Below are 21,351 nucleotides of genomic sequence, written 5' to 3' on the forward strand. Positions count from 1 at the left end.
AGTTTTTATGTTTTTTCCAAACATCAGACATTTTCTTTCTGCTGTAAAAACACTTTTATCTTTGCCATGACTTGTGAATTAGGCACTTTCTTGCTCCCAATGTCTTACATAGGCAGCTGTGGGATACAGTGCAGGTTTTCTTCACTGTGCTATGGGGTCAAGTTAGGTTTGAAATACCACGTTTTGTGGGAATGTGCGTTGAGTCTCCCAGATCTCTGCCAGTCTTGGCGCGTTTCGTTTCTGTGATCACGCAGATTTTGATGTTGCGGTCTTTTGCAGTGGATTGAGGATCTGTTTGTTGGCACTACATGCACAATGTCATGGGACAGAGAATCTTTGTGATGGAGAAGATCTAGGAACCTGTTTAGGCCCAACTTTTACTCTAAACAGGCACCTTTGTTTGCCTTCCTCCCCTTCCTTTGCAAAAATTGAAATCCCCCTCGTAAAGTTCTGTAATGCTCCTCACCTTTCTGTAGAACTAAGTTGCCACCCTTGTAGGCTGGCATGTCACACCCCATAGAGTCTGCACCATCCCACCTTCCCTGTTCCCTCTACTGACCTCCTGTGTTCCCGGGAGAGGGAGTTTATTGCAAGGGAAAGAGTGAGTTTGGGAGCCCAGAAGACCAAGGCTAAGACCTCACCATCATCTATCACCTCTGGTCTGTGAACTTATACAGATGCCTTAACATTTCTGAGCCTCCCTTTCTGTCTCTGTAATAGGGGAATGGAAATTCTTATCTCACGAAGTTGTCGTGAGCATTGCACAGAATAAGGTGTGTGTGGTGCCCACCTGAGGTTAAGTTTCACTAAACACGTGGACTCACAGCACTACCACAGGCTGCGTTTCTTGCCCGCAGGGCGGCAGCAGGAGGTCCCTTTAGCAGAGGGCCTGCAGCAGTTCAAACAAATGACAGTTCACATACCCCTCCAGGGACTCCTGTCTCCCCGCATGATACAGTTCCGGGTGCAAAGCCCAAGATTCATATCAGGCAGGTGTAGGAGCTCCCCAGAGAAGAAGCCTCATGCCCTAAACAGCCAGTAGCTCTTGTGACAATCCTTTGGCATAGTTTCTAGGGTTCTCCACAAAGGGAAGCATTCAGGGAAGTCCAAAGCGTGGCACCTTCATCTGATATTTACAGCTCATTCAAACTTCCTCGTAGCCCAGATGCAGTATACCAGTCGAGGATCATTTTTGCCATAATCAGTGTTGCCTAGAGCTATAATTAATGCCTACCATCTATCTACCTGGTTTCCAGGGTAACAGGTCTAGATGGTTAAACCCAAGGTCAGGTTCTCAAGCAAGGGAAAACGTGTGTTAATCCTTTCATCCCAGTATGCAGAAGACCCAGCCAGGGGCCTCACATGTTACAGTCATCAAAACATGCTAGTTCATTCCTTTAACAAATATTTCAGAACTTACACGATGAGCCAGGCACTGTGCCTGAAACCAGGACAACAGTGGCAAGTTAAACAGACACGGTGCCTGTCCTCATAGATCCAAAACCTGTGATGCCCTTAATTCCTTTCATTGCCTGGAGAACTCCTCTTTATCCTTCACAGGTCAGCTCAGATGTTACCTTTTTTCTGAAATCCGTGTTCACTCTATTGCCCCCCAACTCTTTGTACATGTTGCCCTGAATTCATGGATTGGTTTTTTGAATCCCTGAATTACCTAGATTTTGTGTGCATGTGGGAATGTATGTTTGAAGAATGGGACTGAAACTTTCACCAGATTTTCAAAGGGATTTGAGCCATCCCCTTCTTCCCCCACAGCCCCCCCAAGAACTTAGAACCACTACTTGGTTTTGAACATTTATATCATGGTTTTATTACTTATTTATAGGTATGTATTTCCTATTAGATTGTGAATACCTTGCCAGAAGACTGTACTAATATTTTGTGTCAGCAGAATGCCTGACTCATAGCAGAAAGTGCATGTTGAGAGAATCACTTCTTAATCTCCTTAACAGACTCAGCAATTTGAATGATGCAAGTGGTGGAGGATTTCCTAATTTGAAAGGGAATGTCCTTGCTTATATTAAACTGAAATCAGCCTTTCTTGTTCCCTTCTTCTGTCCTCTGGAATTAAATGTTAAATGTCTACCTTCTTCTGTGTTATAATTGCCCATTTATAAGACTTTGTTGATTGGGGAAATCAAAGAAAAAGGGTTCACATGAGGGAATCATTAACAAATGATGCATTTGCATCTTAAATATTTTCATGTAAAACATGCAGATGTACATCAATGTACTAGCATTTTATTATGGAACTAATAACTTTTTGTTGAATATGAGCTTGCTGCTATGGACTCTTCTACCTTTTTTCACTTAAACCATCCTGAATTTGATATCCGTAATTTCCACTTGGGGTTTCTTTAAAGTGGAATGAGAAGTTAGACACTGAAGCAATTTGACTGCAGACTTGGTCTAGATTTTTACTCTACTCAGTTTTTTTTTTTTAATAGTTCTGCCTCCCACATTCCACCAGTGATTTTTTTTTTTTTAATAACTAACTTTCCTCTAGTCTGAAATCTTCAGTTTTCGGAGGAACAGCAACTCATATTTCCCTGGTTTACATGCTGTTGAATTGAATTATGTAACTAAAGTAACATGGATAAGTGGCATAAACAGGTCTGTGATCAAACAGAATTGATCCTCAATAGGCAACTGGTCCAGCCGATTGGAGCCGAAGCAAGCAAGCGTTCAGGGCGCTTGTGGTGTCAGGAAGACCAGGAGCATGTTTGTATTCTGGGTTTTTTTTTTCCCCCGGATAAATTATTTTGAAATCTCTTCATCATGCTGCCCACGTTTCTTCTCCCTTAGACTACTCATCTTCCCCGTTTAGACTAAATAGGGGTAAACTGTGTTTGGCTTTCCTCTTGGTAAAGTCTCAGGTGTCTATTTCTGTCTAGAAAAAAATAAAAACCATTAAGACAAAAAATGGCAAATATAAGGGGCTAGTTAAGTATAAGGATGTTCTAAGTATAAAAAATAATGACAGTGGAGCTTAATTTCTCTCCCCTTGAGTGTGGCCTGGACTTAATGACTCACTTCCAAGGATTAGTGTATGCAGAGGCAGAAGTAGGAGCTTTATTAGTACAAGAACTTAACAGATAACCACCTTAGCCCAGAGATCAAGTTTAACACCCTTGGTGATGAGTCATACTGATAGAGTGTCCCCTCTGATGTGGTGTAATGAGAACACTTTACTCTCTGGCAGATTTCCCCCAAACCCATAACCCCAGTCGAACTTTGAGATGATACCAGGCAGACTCAGACCGAGGGATATTCTGTAAAATGCCTGACCAGTACTCTTCAAAAATCTCAAGGTCTTGAAAAACAAGGAAAGGCTGTCGCAGAGCAGAGGAGACAAGGGAAACCTGATGAGTAAATGCAAAGTGTTATCGTGGGTTGGATCCTGGAACAGAGGAAGAGGACGTTAGTGGAAAAACTAGGGAAATCCAGAAAAAGCCGGTAGTTTGGACAAATCTCCCATGATTACGTAAGATGCTAACGCTGGGGAAAGCTGGGTGAAGTGTGTATGAGAACTGTTTTTGCTATCTTTGTAACTTTTCTGTAAACCTAAAATTACTCCAGCATAAAAAGTTGATTAAAAAATAGCAGTAGGAGAGATCACAGAAGAAAGGGTTGAATGATTTGAAATTTAAGACACGTAAACCAGATTAAAGGCAATAACACTGGAAAGTATTTGTCACAGATTTTAAATGAAGGACTGATATTCTTAATATACAATATACTTTCCCAAATGAAGAAGAACACACTAACACCTATTGGAAAAATAGTCATTGATGACAATCCACAGAAGAAACACAGTGGTGAGTAAATATGAAAGCGAGTTCAGTCTCACCAGTCATTAAAGAACTGCCAATTTCAGAACATTTTCACCTGTTACATAGGGAAAAGGTAGTATTCAGTTCTGAAGAAGGTAAGTGGAAGAATTATAGATCTGGAAAGCAATTTATCAATACGGGAATTGGGTTTAAAAATAAGCATATCATTTGTGCTTGTAATCTCACATTTGTAAGATTTCTTTCCCAAGAAAATAATCAGATGCGTACACAAATATTCTAACCAGACTGTTCATCAAAGGGTTAATAATGAAAAACTGTTAATAATGAAAAACTCAAAACCTAAATATCTTAGGAGTGAGGGAAGGATGTAAAAAGTTTGGGCGTACCTATGGAATAGAATGGAGTCCTTAAGAATCATGATATAATTAAATAAAACAATGAAAACAAGATACAGTTTGTGTATATCCTCTGATCCCAGACTCCGTGCATGTGTACAACTGTCTCTCACAAAAAAGATGGCAAGGAAATATACTATCCTGTGCAAAGTAGTTACCTGTGCTCAGGTGGTAAGGAAAGAATGCTTTTTATTTGCTTTATACCTCCCTGCCTTTTCAAAACTATCTATAACGAGTATATATTGCTACTGTAATCAGGGGGAAAAGTAACACTGCAAGCAATGTGATGAATGAGTTTCTTTCATCCTTTATACTGATTTAATTAAGAGAATGTCACAGATCCGTTTTGTTCTGTAAAACACTTTTTCCTCTTTCCACTAGGAAGCTCCAGAGGGTGCTCCCACTGCCAGCTGAGAACTGGGCTGCGCTGGTTGAAGAGTGGTGCTGTCATCCCAGCCCCTTTGCTAATAAGCCCCTTCATCCACGGGAGAGTGACTGTTTCACTGGAGACTCTTTCTTCTTGGTGAATTTAAGAAGTGATTTGCAACAGCCAAGACCTGAAGTGGCCCCAGCAGAGACGTCTTGTTTTTCTTCTGAGAACCATTTAAAATTGGTTGAGTATTTTTTCAAAATAAGTGCTCATTTAGGGTTTGGCTTAGAAACTGGCTTCTCTAATCTTTTTGATTTTTTGGGAGTGGTGGTGGAGGGGGATTAGGTTTATGTGTTTATTTATATGTTTAACAGATGTACTGGGGATTGAACCTAGGACCTTGTGCATGCTCTGCCCCTTGAGCTATACCCCCGCCGCGACCTTTTCTTAATTCAGGGCATGTTACACACATTGTTCTGAAGACCAAAATCCATCTATTGCTCTGCTCTGCTCTTTTGATATAAGAAGAGCATATGGCCTTAAACCAAAGCAGCCTTGGGGGCTGGAAGAAAGGAAAGAAGACTTCTTCCTGCGTAGATCTGGGGATGTTACCGTTTTTTACAAACCAAAAGGCCCTGCTTCCTTGTTTCTAGGACAGTAATCCATAATCCATGTACATTTTTGTTCTCTTAGTCTATTTACATTAAAAGTGTTCTTTTGCTGCAGGCTATCTGTTACACTGTTAGGCTTAGGTGTTTCCCCCTATCTGCCCATAGTCTCAACTTCTGCTGATGTCACACAAGCAGATGCCACCAAGGCAAAAGAGGAAATGAAGGAGCTCAGGCGTGGAAATAAAGCTTGTGCCGCAGGCTGGAAGTCAGTGCTTGACAAGTGAGGTCAGGTGGCTCCTGCTATAAAAGTTGCTTGAGAGAGAAGGCAATTTCCTCTCACTGCAGAGAACAAGTGGTTTACCTTATTTTAAAAGAAAATCAATGGCATTGACTTGGCCTTAGTGAAAAATCATTCCCTGGATGGCAAGTCAATACCGATGTGATTTAAAAAGTAAAGAAAATCATTGCTAGAGAATCTTCATTTTAACATCTGATTATTGGTAGGAATAAAACTGTTGTGTGTTAAATTCCATTTAGAACTCGTTTAATTTCTGTAATGAGAACTGAGCCACTCTAGGAAATATGCAGTAGTCAGGCAGCCCTTAGGTTGTAAGCTGGTTTATAGAACTGTTTTCTATTCTGAGGGAGATTAAGGAAGTTGGTCAAATATCGAGGCTGGGGTATGATCAGTTTAAATTATGTAAGTGCCTCATCTTCCACCAGGAACACACATCCCTTCACCTAAATATGGTTCATTTGAAATGATAGTACTTAAGCCTTACGTATTTTTAAAAGATAACTGGTGAGCAGTTAATATAAACCTATGTTATAATTACATTTAATATGATTATATTAAAATTATATTTTAATCTAAATTTATATACTAATACTCTTTTATGTGTTTTGACTTTCCTTTTTATGATTAAGCTGAAAGTTTTTAAAATACATGGAAGATGTGAGTGAAAGAGGAGTGAGAGATTAAATGAGAAAAAACATGTTTCCCTTTGCAGATGAGCTCTGCACTCTGTATAGAAATAGTTTCTTCACACTTATGTCTTTTATCAGTTATACAGTGCCATTTATAAGAATTTCTCTTAATTATGAACAACCTTCCCGTGTGTTAAAGGAAGACCCTTCGTATTCAGACATTATGGTTTTTGAGTATCCAGGAGACTGGGAAATTACTACCGTGGCAAAAAAAAAAATACTACTGTTTACAAGATTGGGTTTTTTTGGGGGGGTGGGGAAATTTATTTTATTTATTTATTTATTTATTTAATGGAGGTACTGGGGGTTTAACCCAGGACCTTGTGCATGCTAGACATTCACTCTACCACTGAGCTATACCCTGCCCCCAAGATTGTTTACAACTTAGCCTGGATGGAAGTTTCACTTTAATTGTGTATTGCAGCAGTTGAAAGAATATGCCTGTGGCCAAAATAGTAACATAAATTTGGAGGGACTGCTGAAACAGTGCTCTCAAGGCTCCTGTGGGAACCAGGCTGCTCTGTGCTATTGAAAACCTATTTTTCATATCACCCCGTCTAGCCATCTAGCAGGACTTTGAAATGTCACATGGTGACACAGCATCCTAATGGTGCCTCTTGGGAAGCATTTTTTTGGCGAGACGATATCAAGGGTCCTTAGAAATTGAAACAACACAAAGGAAAATAAAAACGAGGACAGGAGGCTAATGCCCCTCTCGGAGCAGCGGTGCCATCTCGCAGATATATTGATTTAATTAGTCCACAACAATGTCTGTCTTTGATGTCTGCTCCGCAGAGTTCCCACCCCGTTAGGTTGTTCCATTGGCACAACTTGCTTTGTTGTTTCCTTTAAGCATGGGTCAAGAAAAACGCACTACAAAGCAGAGTTTCTCTTTAAGAAAATGATAAGTGTTATAGTATTTTAATTTAAGAGATCAGATTTTAAGAACAGCATAAGTAAGTGTTGGACTTTTTGTTTGTTTCTTCCCTTCAGTACCCCCTCAGAGTGTAGGGTGTGTTATTTGTGCCTCTGCTAATGTGGTGATAAATACTTTCTGGGGGGGAGGTGCGGGGAGTAATTAGATTTATTTATTTATTTACTTATTTTTATTCATTTGTTTTTTAATGGAAGTACTGGGGATTGAACCCAGCACCTTGTGCACGTTAAGCACATATTCTACCGTTGAGCTCTACCCTTCCTCCCAATACCTTTTGTTTTTGAAAGACATTCGCTGGATGTTTCTCTATTCCTACAGTTGTTGTCTCTTGTGATATTTTTTGTGTCTACCAACATAATAAAAATTTTGCATCTTTATAATAGGTCAGTAAAGATGGCACCTCGATCTTTTATAAAATTCATAATATTCTAGATGTAGAAAGTATAGCCATACTTATGACTTCATCCTATATTTTGAGGAACAAATGAAATTGAACATTGGTTATGTTATAGCTGGTAAGTATGACTAACAATTTTCCCTTTTTTTTTCCTTCCCTGAGGTACTTAGCAATAATTCTTCGACATTGGTTATTTGTTTGCTTCATTAAATCTCTGAGGGTCTCTTTTTTATTTTCTCAAAGTAGTGTATTGAACTTTGTAAACATTCACAAATGTAAAAAGAATAGAACTATGAACTTTTAGTATACCAGTCACCTTGATTCATAAAGTATGCTTCATCTGTCCCTTTTATTTTTAGTTTCTTTTTGCTGAAACCCTTTAAAGCAAATCCCAGACATTATGTCATTTCATTCCTTCATGGTTTTTTCTTTTTTACATAACCACAGTGTCATTTTCACACCAGACAAAATCAACAGTTATTACTTGTGGTACAAGACCAGGTCATACACAGATTTTATCAATTTTATTATAAGTATCTTCTGCTGTCTGTTTGAATCAAAATTCACACATTTGGTTGTGTGAGTTAATTAAGTTTTTTTTTATTGATGAGATTTTTAAAATCTTGATTACCTGTCTATTAAAAACATAAAATTTTATTTTAAAAACCAACCAACAAAAACCACTTTTTCTGCTTCATTGAAAGACAAAGCAAAATGTGCTGTAAGAGCAATTATAAATGAAATACATAACAGAACACCTGACGAAAAATGTTCTACTTCGAATAGAAAAATCCCTTCTTCTGAAGCATTGCTTGTCCAATACCTGTGTTAGTTTTTAGTAAAGCCCTTAGTTTTTGGTAGGATTTAATGAGAATGGTCTGATTTAACTTGTATGAAATAAGATTCTTTAAAAAGTATCTTTAATACAACTTTGGAGCCATACAGGTAGATTTTATTGTAAGAAAGCATGAGACTGGGAGGAGGGTATAGCTCAGTGCTAGAGTGTGTGCTTAGCATGCATGAGGTCCTGGGTTCAATCCCCAGTACCTCCATTAAAAATAAATAAACAAACCTAAGCCCGTCCCCAAAACAAAACAAAACAAAACAAAATGAAACGAAAAAAAGAACATATGAAATTGCCAAAATGCCAAACTTTACAGTTGAACAAACCTGGTTTCTAAGCTGTCTTCTTCCTATAACCTTTCCTGGACCTGAACAAATAGGCACTTGCTTTAGTTTTTATGTCTGTGGCTTTTGACTTTTTTTAACCTCTAACTAAAGTAAGAAATTTTTTTACATTAAGATCTGGTAATACACACATACACAGAGACACAGACACACCTTGAATAGAAGTTCCTTAAAGCACCATTTACCCTATGTTTGAAGCACTGTGATATTTTCTGTTCTGTTGTATTTCATATTTTGTAAAAAATGCAGACTGTAACCCATAAAATTGATCCTGTGAATTGCTTTGCAGAACACTTGGCGTAGTGCTGAGGAAGCATACTCTTTAGCATCTAAGGGACCTGGATTCAGATATCAGCTGTCAATTACTAGCAGCACATCCAGGCAAAAAAATTGATCCCTTTGTGGGAAGTAATGGGTTTTCTGCCCATTTCTTGAATGATGTGTGCCAAAAGTGTATTTTATATATGTAACATCCACCTAGCTGTTACCTATGAGCCAGGACAGTGCTTTACAACACTCCTTTTTAGATCCTAATAAACAATTCTGTGAGCCTAACACTACTATTAACTCCATCTTACAAATGAGGAAACCAAAACAGATTAATTGATGTGCCCAAAGTCATGCATGTAGTAAATAACAGAGCTGGGATTTGAACTTGGGAAGTCTGGCCCCAGACTCTGGGCTCTTAACCACTATGCTATTGCTTATAATATAACCTCTTATAACAAGCTACAAGTCAGTAAGATTTTTTTGTTGTTGTTGAGGCATAGTTAACATTATATTACCTTCATGTGTACAACATAGTGATTCACTATTTGTATGTACTTTAGAATGATCATAACAATAAGTCTAGTTAACATCCATCACCATACATAGTTACAAGAATTTTTTTTTCTTGTGATGAAAACTTTTAAGGTTTACTCTCAGCAGCTTTCTAATATGCAGTATAGTATTATTAACTGTAGTGGCCATACTGTATGTTACAGCCCTATGACTTATTTATTTTATAACTGGACGTTTGTACCTTTTACCCATCCCGACCAACCCCACCTCTGATAGCCACCAGTATGTTCTCTGTATCTAAAAGAACAGTCTTTTGTTTGCTTAATAATTAGGTGAATGCTAGCTATTTTAATCTGTGTCCCCAGTGATAAAGTTGGATTTTTCAGAGTTTAAGAATGTTTCGGAAATTTGTCCCAGCATACTTTCTCTCTCTTTCCAGGTATAATGCTTGTCTTAAATGGAAAAATAGAACTATATGAATGGATTGGATATTTTTCACTTATGATGGTGGTTATGAATATAGATTACTTATACATAAGTTACACTGGACTAATAAAGTAATATGAGTTCAAGTTCTGATTCTTCTGTTTTCTAGACACATGAGTTTGGGCAAGTCACCTACCCTCTCTACTTTTGTTGCCCACCATATACCTATTCTAAATACTAAGGATGTTTGGAGGTGCTTTTTAGAAATGTAAGATGCTTCTTGTTCAGATTGCTTGGCAACATGTAGGTTATCAAGTAGGGACTAGGTTTGAAAAAATCATTCTGTTCATTATTCTGCCTCTAGACTTGAGGAGAGTGATCTCTGTGCATGTGAATTATGCATACAAGCTAAATGTATTCCCAGTATTTAGTAGAAGGCAAAATAAAATGTAAAGTTCAATGTATACTCTAGAGACTATGTTAAAATTATATATTCCTTTTAAGAAAAGCTAAATGACATTTAAATGACATTTTTCTCTTCTACAGAAACCAAAGGCAAATACCAAAGTAATTTGTAAGCGTTGCAAGGTAATGTTGGGAGAGACCATGTCATCAGGTAAGAATTTCATAATAAAAAAGCCAAAATGATTGCCTTCTTGTTAAAAAAAAAAAGTTGAAGGAAATTTTATAGGCACTATGTATGAAAGATAGATGACTAATATATGTTGTAGAATTGATGCTTTTAAAAATAGAAATCAACTATTATGTCATCCAATAAGCCAAAAAGTTTGTATATTTTGACCGTTATAAGTACTTAGTATTGAGTTTTAATCATTAAGAAGTTGGGTCATTTTCAGTATTTCTTATCTTCTTTGTAGATATGAAGCAATAGTATAAAGTTTGTACTTGGGTCTATTTCAAAGAAGATTGGAGCTTTTTTCTTAATACAGCTCCTCAGCCAGAAAAACTGGTTTCCAGAGATGATGAAGATGCTTTTTGGGGAAGCCGTCTGCCTCAGGGCTGCGTTTTGAGACTTGGAGGGTGGAGGAGCGCAGAGAACCTGTTGAAATGGAAGAAAGCACATTCTGAGTTTTATATTCTGTTCCTTGTTCTTTTTCCCAGTAGTGTTAATTATATTTTACGTAAGGTCTATGTTACACCACTTTACAATATAATAATGAAAATCCTGTTAATTAAAATGCATCACTCTTTACAAATATGGTTTAAAAATGTCTAGAGAGCTACAGCATGCTGTGTTAGCTTTGTGGGTGATGAATAATTGTTTTAATATAATTAATTAGAAGATGTGATTTAAGTGAAACTGTTGTACTCAAGGGAAGGCAGATGGTAGTATTTTTTGTTTGTTTTTTAAGATCATTAGAATCTTGTAGGTAGTCACTTGCTCAGAGTAAACAGAAAGGGAAGAATGAGTAGTAGTAAAGGATGCCACCCCCAATGTCATTTTTGGAGAATAAAGCAAGTCCCTTAAGCAAAGAGGTAGAAAATTTTATGGCTTCCTGTTAAATAAGGTGAATTGATTTTTTTTTTTAATTGTTCTCTCTCCTCCCTGAAGCCCAGTTAAAATGTCAGTTAAGGAATGAAAAAAACAACAACAAAAAAAAGTGCATCCACAGAGACAAAGAGAAACAGAGAGGAGGCAACAGGGATGCAAACAGAGAGGTGTTAGCAAACATTTTTTTGGAAGCTGTAAATTTGAGAAAGGTGTGGAAACACACTTGGCAGTGTGGAGGAAGCTGCAGCCTTGGTGTCTGCAGAAGATCATGTGGATAAGGAGTGAGCCAGTACTCACTGCAGAACTCCAGAACTGGGCAGAATTTAGAGGTAGCAGGTAACAGGGGCCAGGGGCTGAAAGCAGGATGATTAATGCAAAGTTTGTCTATGGAGCAATAAGATTCCGAAGACTCCTTCTCCACTTTCAGCTTGTGCTTATACTCTCATGATAGGAGACTGGAGTGACCTTTCTTGGAATAATGGAAGTGTACTAACCAGAGAGAAGGTTTGCAGACAGTGCTTCCTAGGGGTCATTCAACAAAACAAATGATCTTAAATTGAGCCATTCTGCTGTCAACAAGCCTTATATCTACACCCAAGAGCTTCCTCTCAGCATTTTATTACTTCACACTTAAATACAAATAGACTGCCAAGAATCAGCAAATAATAAGAGTCCAAAGCAAATAAATAATTGACCGAGTAAACAATAAGGGCAGAGAAGAAGCAAATTATGTATAAGACAGAAGAAAATCTTTTTAAAAACAATAATAAATGTTCTTGGAGTAATGAAATAATGTTGCCTCTATAATTCAGTGAATGTAGAATTAAAGATGTAATAGCTTAAAAAGAAACTAACCAAAAGACTGGAAAATAAAATTAAGAACCTATCTCAGAAATCAGGACCAAAAAACAGAGGTTGAAAATTAGAAAGAAAATTTTAAAAAAATCAGCTTTCCTGAGGGTAGGATCATTGCCTGTTTCATTTATCATAGTAATCTCTGGCACATACTGGGTATGTAGTATATATTTGTTGAATGAATGAATGAATTGAACCTTTTAGGACATTCTACAAGTAGCTAATAGAAAGTCTAGAAAGAGAGAATAGAGACAAAAGGGTGTAGGAAATGATCAAAGAACAAAAATACTAGGAACACTTCACAAGGGTATTTCCCAGAGTGAGGGCTTGAATTTTTTGACTGAAAGGGCCCACTAAGTGTCTAGTGTATGGAGGGGTGGAAGGAAAAATACTTAAAGCCACATTACTGAGTAATTTCCAGACAGGAAGGATGAAGTTTCTAGAGAGAAAAAAGCAGAAAATGTACAAAGAATTAGGAATTAGAATGGCACTAAACTACTTATCAGCAGTGTTGAAAGCTAGAAGACAATGAAGCAGTGCCTTCATAATGTAGAAGAAAGAAGATTTTCAACCCAGAATTCTGTACACAGTCAAACCATCAGTCAAGTGTGAAGATTACAGATACATTTTTGGAAATACAAGGTCTCAAAACATAGACCTCGGTTATATTTTCCTTAGGAATCTACCATAGGATATGTATCATCAAAACTAGGGATTTAACCTCAAAGGAGAAAACATGAAATGTGGGGAACATTATCTAACACAAGAGAACAAGATAAGGAGGGCCCAGGGTTGTACAGCAGACCTAGAGAATGATAGCCTGGGTTGAAGCAAGGAAGAGAAAATTGTATTGATGACTTCTTTAGTTGTCACTGAAACTGATAAATTCTTTGAATTGTTTGACCACATGTAACAAATAATCTTGAGACACGCCATTTCATCATATGGGCAAAATTAGCTGAAGGTGTTTGGACAGCTAAACACATGAAAAAGAAAGCAGTTATGCACTGCAGGAAAACAGAAGCACTTCTATGGTATCATTATGGTCACAATAACGTGAACACTGAATATTGGTTTAACCAAAAATCTTTATGATGTGATACATAAGTATATGAGGAGGTCACTATGTGTGAGTGCATGTGGGGGCTGTTGTAAGAGAGCTGTACTCATATCTACTTGAAAAGTAAGTTAGTAGGATGGCAATTCCAAAAATGGTGGCATAAAGGGGATGAACAGTTTTACTCTGCAGAAAACAAGTGCAAAACTATACCAGTTCAAAAGAACAGCTACTAGAAAATGACCAAAATGAAACAAGGATTTGAGAGGTGATAATTTATGAAAAACTGCTATTGCCTTGGATTAGAAAGGTAAATTTATGACCTTTTTGCTTGCAGGTATTGCCATACTCCACCCCAACTTGGGCAAGAAAAACCCATGGCTTTATTATCTATAGGAGATTTGGTTTAGGGTAAGCAAAGGAGAAAGTAGAAATTTAAGAGGAATATTTTGGAAGAAAGAGGGCTGTGGAAGGGCTGAGCTGGTAACTTCTTAACACAGCTCTGGCTGATGGCTAAGCTCTATATGCATCAATACATGCCAGGGAGACCACTAAGAACTGAAAGCTTAGGGAGACCTGAACATTTGTTGTGCCTTTGGTTGCATTCGTCAGTGCACACACAACTTGGGCTGTAGAAGGTGGAAACCTTAATAGGTTGAGGTATTTAAGCAGAACCTCTCCTCAGATTTTCTGGCAGCCAGACTATGCCGATAACCGTGAATACTCAAGGGAGTCAGGCTAAACAAAATAAAACTGAGCAGAGACATTAGTGACTACACACTGCAGGAAGATGTATTTCTTGGTTTAAGTCCAAGCTTGTTAATTGACCTGTAAACCAGCAACCCTTAAAAGGACAAAACAAAATCCAGAATTGCTGCAAAGTATTACATACAGTGGCCTCTTTCCTTCCAGAAATGATTAGCCATGCAAAGAAGCAGAAAGGAGTGATTCATACTCAAGGGAAAAGCAGGACTCAATAAACAGATACTGAGTAAGCACAAGTATTAAAGTAACAAAGATCTTGAAGTAGCTAATTATGAATATGGCAGATAATTAATAGAAAAAAAAACCTTTTGAGTGAACTAATAGAAAATCCCAACAAATTGGAAACTTCAAAGAAAGAATCAATTGGTAATTACAGAGCTAAAAAGTACAGTAATAAAGAAACTTCACTAGATTAACTAAACCTCATATTTGAGATGATAGAAGGAAGAAAATTGTTGAAATTGAAGATAGATGAATAGAAATTAACCAATCCAAAGGACAGAGAGAAAAAAGCCTCTCAAAATGGAGAGAATGTCAGAGATTTGTGGAACAATATTGTTTCAATAAATGTGTAAGTGGAACCTCAGAAGGTGAGAAAAAGAAGAGGGTCAGGGGAAAAATTTTTTTAAGTGGCTGAAATAGTGGCAAATTTGGTGAAACATTTTTTTTTAGCTTTGAGTCCAAGAATTGTAGTGAATCTCAAGTAGGGTAAACACAACGAGCATTTCCCCAAGGCATGCTGTAGTCAAACTGGTAAAAGCCAAAGATGAAGAGAGAATCTTGAAAGTAACAAGAGAAAACAAAACATCACATATAGGGATTTCATTAGGAATTAAGGCCAACTTCTTATAGGAGTAATGCCAGCCAAAAGACACTGAAATGAGATATTCAAAATGACAGAGGAAAAAACAAAAACACCTGTCAACTCACAAGTCTATATCCCTCAAAATTCTTCATAAATGAAGTGAAAATTAGGACATTTTCATGTAAGTAGATGGAAATAAGGCATGGCTGACAGACCTTCTCTGCAAACAATGCTAAAGAAAGTTCTTCAGGATAAAGTGAAAGATACCAGATGGTAATTGGAATCCAGAGGAAGGAATAAAGAGCAAGATAAATGGAAAGTATGTGGGTTAATTACCACAAAAGCAAACTCAAAAGAGGTTAGCATAAAATTGAAACCACCTTTTCCCTGCAATTTGCCAGTTCTATAAAATTAGAACTTTTGATTACGTTGGGAAGTAAGGACAGAAATCAAAGGCTATAAAAGTGGGAACCTAGTAGATGACTGCACAAAAATATAAGACTGAGAAGGACCACGTCGTCACTGTGAAGGTGATCAGAAGTGGGACGACCCTGTGGAATTACAGACAGGTATCAGTCTTTTGGGATTTTAGGAATTTCAAATCTTGAACTTGGTTAGTCTGCCTTGGACTAGGCATAACACCATAGGCCTCAAAAAATCAAATGTAAATCACCTCTGGAGGAAAATACTTTTCATTATAAAACTCATATTATTCCCACAAATAATTTGTCAAGTGCAGTGTCTAACTCTTCAACCAAAGATAAATAAGCACACAGGTAAGCTAGACTTTCATCAATAAGAACTAACAGAAACAGACTTCTGTTATTGGAATTACTAGATGTAAACTAAAGCAACCATACTTAATATATTTAGCAATATAAAAGACAGGTTTGAACATATCAAAAGGAAAATGAAGCTATAACAGTACACATATTTGGGAAAGATCCACAACAGAACTTCTAAAATGTATAATTGAAATTTAAAACTCAGTGGGTAGTTTAACAGCAGATTAGGTACAATGTGGAGAAAGAGTTAATGAATAGAAGATAGATGAGAAGAAAAATCTGTAATCCAGCACAGAGAGACAAGAAGGCAAAAAACATAGAAGAGAGAGTAAGAGACATAAAACACACTAAGAAGATCTAATGTTTAGTCAGAATTCTAGAAGGGAAAAAGAAGTAGAATAGAGCACAAGCAATATTTGAAGAGATAATTGCTGAGAATTTTACAAAAGTGATGAAGAACAATTTGTAGATTGAAGTCCACTGAATTCTGATTAAATGAAGCCCAAGTAAGAGAAATAAAAAGAAGTCTATAGGTAGATGTATCAGAGTGATACTGCAGAAAAATAAAAAACAAATTATCTTGAAAGAAGTGGTATATTTATACAATGGAATACTACTCAGCCATAAAAATGACAACATAATGTCATTTGCAGCAACATGGATGTCCCTGGAGAATGTCATTCTAAGTGAAGTAAGCCAGAAAGAGAAAGAAAAATGCCATATGAGATCGTTCATATGTGGAATCTTAAAAAAAAACAAAAAGACAAAAAAACTACAAAACAGAAACAGACTCATAGATACAGAATACAAACTTGTGGTTCCCAAGAGGGAGGTGGGTGGGAAGGGACAGACTGGGAGTTAGAAATTTGTAGATACTGACAGGCATATGTAGAATAGATTAAACAAGATTATACTGTATAGCACAGGGAAATATATACAAGATCTTACGGTAGCTCACAGTGAAAAAGAATGTGACAATGAATGAATGTATGTTCATGTATGGCTGAAAAATTGTGCTCTACCCTGGAAATTGACACAACATTGTAAACTGACTACAACTCAATTAAAAGAAAAAAAAGTGCTTGGTTAAAAAAAATAAAAAGATTATCTTAAAAGCACCCAAAGGTAAATAACAGATCACCTTTAAAGGAACGGCAATAATGGAGGTTGGAGACAGTGGAATGAGTGTCATTGTGCACAAAGGTTAAAAACTGTTAGCCTAGGATTTTATATCAGATGAAATTGTCCTGATATGAAAGAATCAAGACAAAGATAAATAGATTCTCTGTCAAACAAAAACTAGGATAATTCGGTTCTCGAGGTTTGGTTTCTTACAAAAAGAAATTCTACCTGTATATCAAGTGAAAGAAGACAGTCCCAGATAGAAGGTCTAAGTTCATGAAGGGTTAGTAAAGAAAGTGGTAAATATGTGGGTGACACTAAATGAATATTAATTGTGTAAATCAATAATACCTTTTGGGATTAGAATTATAGAATTATAGTTTAACAACAGCTGGGAGGAAAGTATCACTTCGTAATGTTAAAAAGTTCAATTCCGCATCTAATAACATGACTTTAAAATAGTAAAATGAAAATTGAACCTCAAGGAGAAGTAAATTTATCATCTTGGCTCTAGATGTATTATAGTCTATTAAACTACTGATTTTATTTTTTTGCCTTTTTCTTTATGTTATGTTGAGCACACCGTTTTTAATGGCTGCATGAAATTCTCTTGCCTAAATGTATAATTGTTTAACCCAAGCATCCTCAATTTTTAGACATTTAATTTGTTTTCAGTATTTTTCTGTTAATATTATTATGAACACCTTAATAAATAAATGTTTGCAGATATCTATGAGTATTTCTTTGAAATAAATTCTTAGGTGTTTAATTATGGTGTCAAAATACATACACATTTTTAAGTCCTTCACCAAATGACTTTACAGAAATCTTATTTGCAATTCTGACAGCAAACTGTAAATAAGCGTATTAATTTCTCCATATCTTCGTTGCTGCTGCACCTCATTATTTAAAAACATTTTATTTATTTGATGTTAAAAATTTCATTTTAATTTTCATTTCCTTCGTTACTAGTGAGAGTGAACATTTTTTATGGGTATTTTAAAAATCCAAAATGATTTATTTATGTCTATTAAATATTTAGTTTACTGTTTAAATGTTTCTGTAAATGAAGTAGTCAGATAACCAAATTTGGTAAGAATTAAACATTAATGCGGGCACAGTACAGCTCATTGGTAGAGTACTTGCTTGTCATTCACGAGGTCCTAGGTTCAATCCCCAGTAACTCCGTTAACAAACAAACAAACAAACCTAATTACCCCCCAAAGTTTAAAAAAAAAAACATGAATAGACTCAGTGAGATTCTGGCTAAATGTTAATGTGATATTCACAGCTTCTGTTCATGGGCTTTGGAATACTGTGATTAAAAAACCTTTCTCAGTGACTCCTAGGTTTGTTGGCTACTGTCTAGAAATGAGGAAACCAAATGACTAGTTTTGAGATTCACTGGCTCTGGCTGTCATGTGACTAGTTTTTACAACCATGTGTATGTGTGAGCAATCTTGCTGCACCAGATGCACCTCGGTATGCTCTTCTGAAACCACACCGAGCTATCTGAAGTCTCAGAGCTGTCTCCTTGTAGTCATCAGTGCTTTGTCTTCTGAAAACAGAGACATTTCTGGAAGAGTTTTACTGAATGTTAATTGTACCAATATATCAGTTATTTAATTTGGAATGTCTTAATTTGAAACCACCATGCCCACAATAGAGATATGAATGTATTGGGGAGATGTTTAATATTCTTATTTTTTGTTTCCAGAAACCACTAAGTTTTATATGACAGAGATAATTATTCAGCCATCTGAAAGAAATTTTCCCATCATACCAAGGTACAAAGAGCAAATTAAACTTATTCTGTAATTTCATATGTAAGGAAAGATAGGTGCACTTGATTATTTGGAAATTCATTTTTATTTATACTCTTCTTTGTTTGGAAAGGAAAAATAAAAGCCTTTGGAAAGGTGTTTAGACAGTTGAACCATACCATAGAAATAGAAGACTTGAGGATTTATTTATGGTTTCCTTACATAATGGCATAGACAAATGTGCTCATATGAATCTTTTAGCTCTAAAGGTTTTTTGTGCTGCTTTCTATGCCAGATAGCCAAAGTCTTATAACCTAGTCATCAATAGGTTTTTGAGTAATTATTTCTGGTTTTATTTAACTTACTTCAAACATGGGTCAGTTTTCAGATGAGTCTTGTGTTTTTACTTAGCCACTAAATCCATTAGTGGTTTTTTTTTTTCTTTGATTCTTTTTTAGTCTGCAAATGAAGTTAACTGTAGTCTGTCTATTTCAGCTCATTTATTGATGTCTAAAAATCATGGCCCTCTGAATGTAACCTTGAACTTTATGCTCCTGTAAATGCTTTGATTCTGTACCTCAGATCTGAAACTCTGAGGGGAGACAAAGAAAAAACATTAGAGATAATACTGCCTAATGTTTGGGAGGAAATTTCTCACCTTCTTTTTTAACTTATTCAAATGGAATATTGACTTGCCTAACAGTATTTGTTATTTAGTGAAGGGAATAATTAGGTTTGGGTTGAAAAATATATTAAGGATTGGTGAATAGATTATAAAAAGACTGGAGCAAACACAAATGCAGTAAAATAGATTAAAATTAGCACAGATTGTGAGGGACTGAGCAGCATATAGAACAGTCTGGCCTGCACCCACCTCTGCCTTGTAGGTACCTTGTGTGTATTTTTGGTTATTCATGCCAGTTAGTTATTATGAGAAGCCCATTGTGAAAATTGGTTTCTGTTCAAACAGGTCTCAGTTTGTGCAGAGCGTGATTGCCCAGTGTCTGGTGGAACTCTCCTCTGCCAGAAGCACTTTTAGATTCACTGTTCAAGGTCATGACGGCAAAGTGTACATCTTGGTAAGAAATTATCTCACCCAGCTTTTTGTAGCCTGGTCATCCAGGGTCTCAGAAATCCTTTGGTTTTTGTCATTTCTTTTTTCTTAATTCTCGGGTCTAGAAAATAAATGATCAAAAATTGAATTTTTAATGTCAGTTTAATTCACAAATCAAACTCCCTTAATTTAATAACAAATGATGTAAATGCCTCTACATGCCAGGTACTGGAAGTTTAGAGAGAGGAAAAAAAAAAAAACTTAATTCCAGCTCTGTAGAAGCTCAAGCCACAAAATAAAGTTTTTTGCTCTCAGTTTTCTTGGTCAGTATAACACATTTCTGTCTTTCTCACCTTTCTTTCTCCTATTTGATACGCTTATGTTTAAAATATGTTCTATTGCTTCTGTTTTTGTTTTATTGTTTTGTGTGTGTGTGGTGAGAGCACCTAATATGATCCACCCCTCTTTATAGATTTTTAAGTGCACAATGCAGCGTTGTTAATTATAGGCACAATACTTATTTATTTTGTCTGATTAAAACTTTATATCCTTTGATTAGCAATTCCCCATTTCTCCCTCTCCCCAGGTCCTGGCAACCACCATTCTAGTCTGCTTCTGGGGGTTAGACTATTTTATTTGATTCCTCGTGTAAGTGGAATCATGCAGTATTGTCCTGCTGTGTCTGACTTGTTTTATTGATCATAATGTCCTCGAGGTTCATCTGCATTGTCACATATTACAAGATTTCCTCCTTTTTAAAGGCTAAATAATACTCCATTGGATGTATGTACGACATTTTCTTTTTCCATTCATCACTGATGAACATTTAGATTGTTTCTGCATCTTGACTAGTTTCAGTAGTGCTGCAATGAACATAGGAGTGCAGATACCTCTTTGAGATGCTGATTTCAACACTTGGATGTTTGAGAAGTAGTGGCAAGTTTTGGAGAAGAGTTAGCAGAAGCATCCCCTACCTGTACCATAAACATCTAATATTAAACTACTTCTATGGAAAGTAATGTTCTGCAGAAAAGAATTTGGGGTATAATGTGAAAGTCCAAGAATGAGGACCCAAGTCTCTTCTCTGTCTCCCAATCTGTTTTAATAAACCAGTAAACATACATTGAGCACTTCTTATTTGAAAGACAGTGTTCTAGGTGCTCAAGATAGAACAAAAATGCCTTCCAGGACCTCACAAGAGAAGGTCCTTGCTAATAGGGAAGCATGATAGCTAAAAGGAGGGAGGGAACTGAGGTTATTATTACATGTGGCTTTGTGGCTGTCTATCCATCATGGGGACCCCAAACTTCTCTAATTCCAGATATTTTTTCACTTTTTTTTTTAAAATTGAGGTATAGTCAGTTTACAGTGTTGTATCAATTTCTGGTGTACAGCAGCATGTTTTAGTCATACATATACATACATATATTCATTTTCATATCATTTTTCTTTATAGGTTACTACAAGATATTGAATATAGTTCCCTGTGCTATATACAGTAGGACCTTGTTGTTTATCTATTTTATATACAGCAGTTAGTATCTGCAGATCTCGAACTCCCAGTTTATTTCCCTCCCACCATAACCAGAAGTTTGTTTTCTATGTCTGTGAGTCCAGATAATTTCTATTCAAAGCTATAATATGTTCTGACTAAAGGTGATACTAAGCATACGTCATAGCCATAGTCTGAAATCAGTTTTCATTTTCTTTTATTGCAGGGTTTTCA

At 36.4% G+C, this 21,351-nt stretch overlaps 1 protein-coding gene across 4 annotated transcripts in view; it reads left to right on the forward strand.

Annotated features, from left to right (window-relative positions):
• Window positions 1–21,351, forward strand: part of UBE3D (ubiquitin protein ligase E3D) — a 266,630-nt gene that overhangs the window by 13,085 nt on the left and 232,194 nt on the right. For all 4 annotated transcript variants that reach the window (XM_031455976.2, XM_031455975.2, XM_031455974.2 and 1 more), the window contains exons 4-7: window positions 4,589–4,820; window positions 10,453–10,522; window positions 18,526–18,595; window positions 19,542–19,650. In XM_031455976.2, coding sequence (XP_031311836.1) covers window positions 4,589–4,820; window positions 10,453–10,522; window positions 18,526–18,595; window positions 19,542–19,650 — 481 coding nt within the window. The remainder of the gene's footprint in view (window positions 1–4,588; window positions 4,821–10,452; window positions 10,523–18,525; window positions 18,596–19,541; window positions 19,651–21,351) is intronic.

This window comes from Camelus dromedarius, chromosome 6, assembly GCF_036321535.1.
Source record: "Camelus dromedarius isolate mCamDro1 chromosome 6, mCamDro1.pat, whole genome shotgun sequence".
Taxonomy (NCBI): domain Eukaryota; kingdom Metazoa; phylum Chordata; class Mammalia; order Artiodactyla; family Camelidae; genus Camelus; species Camelus dromedarius.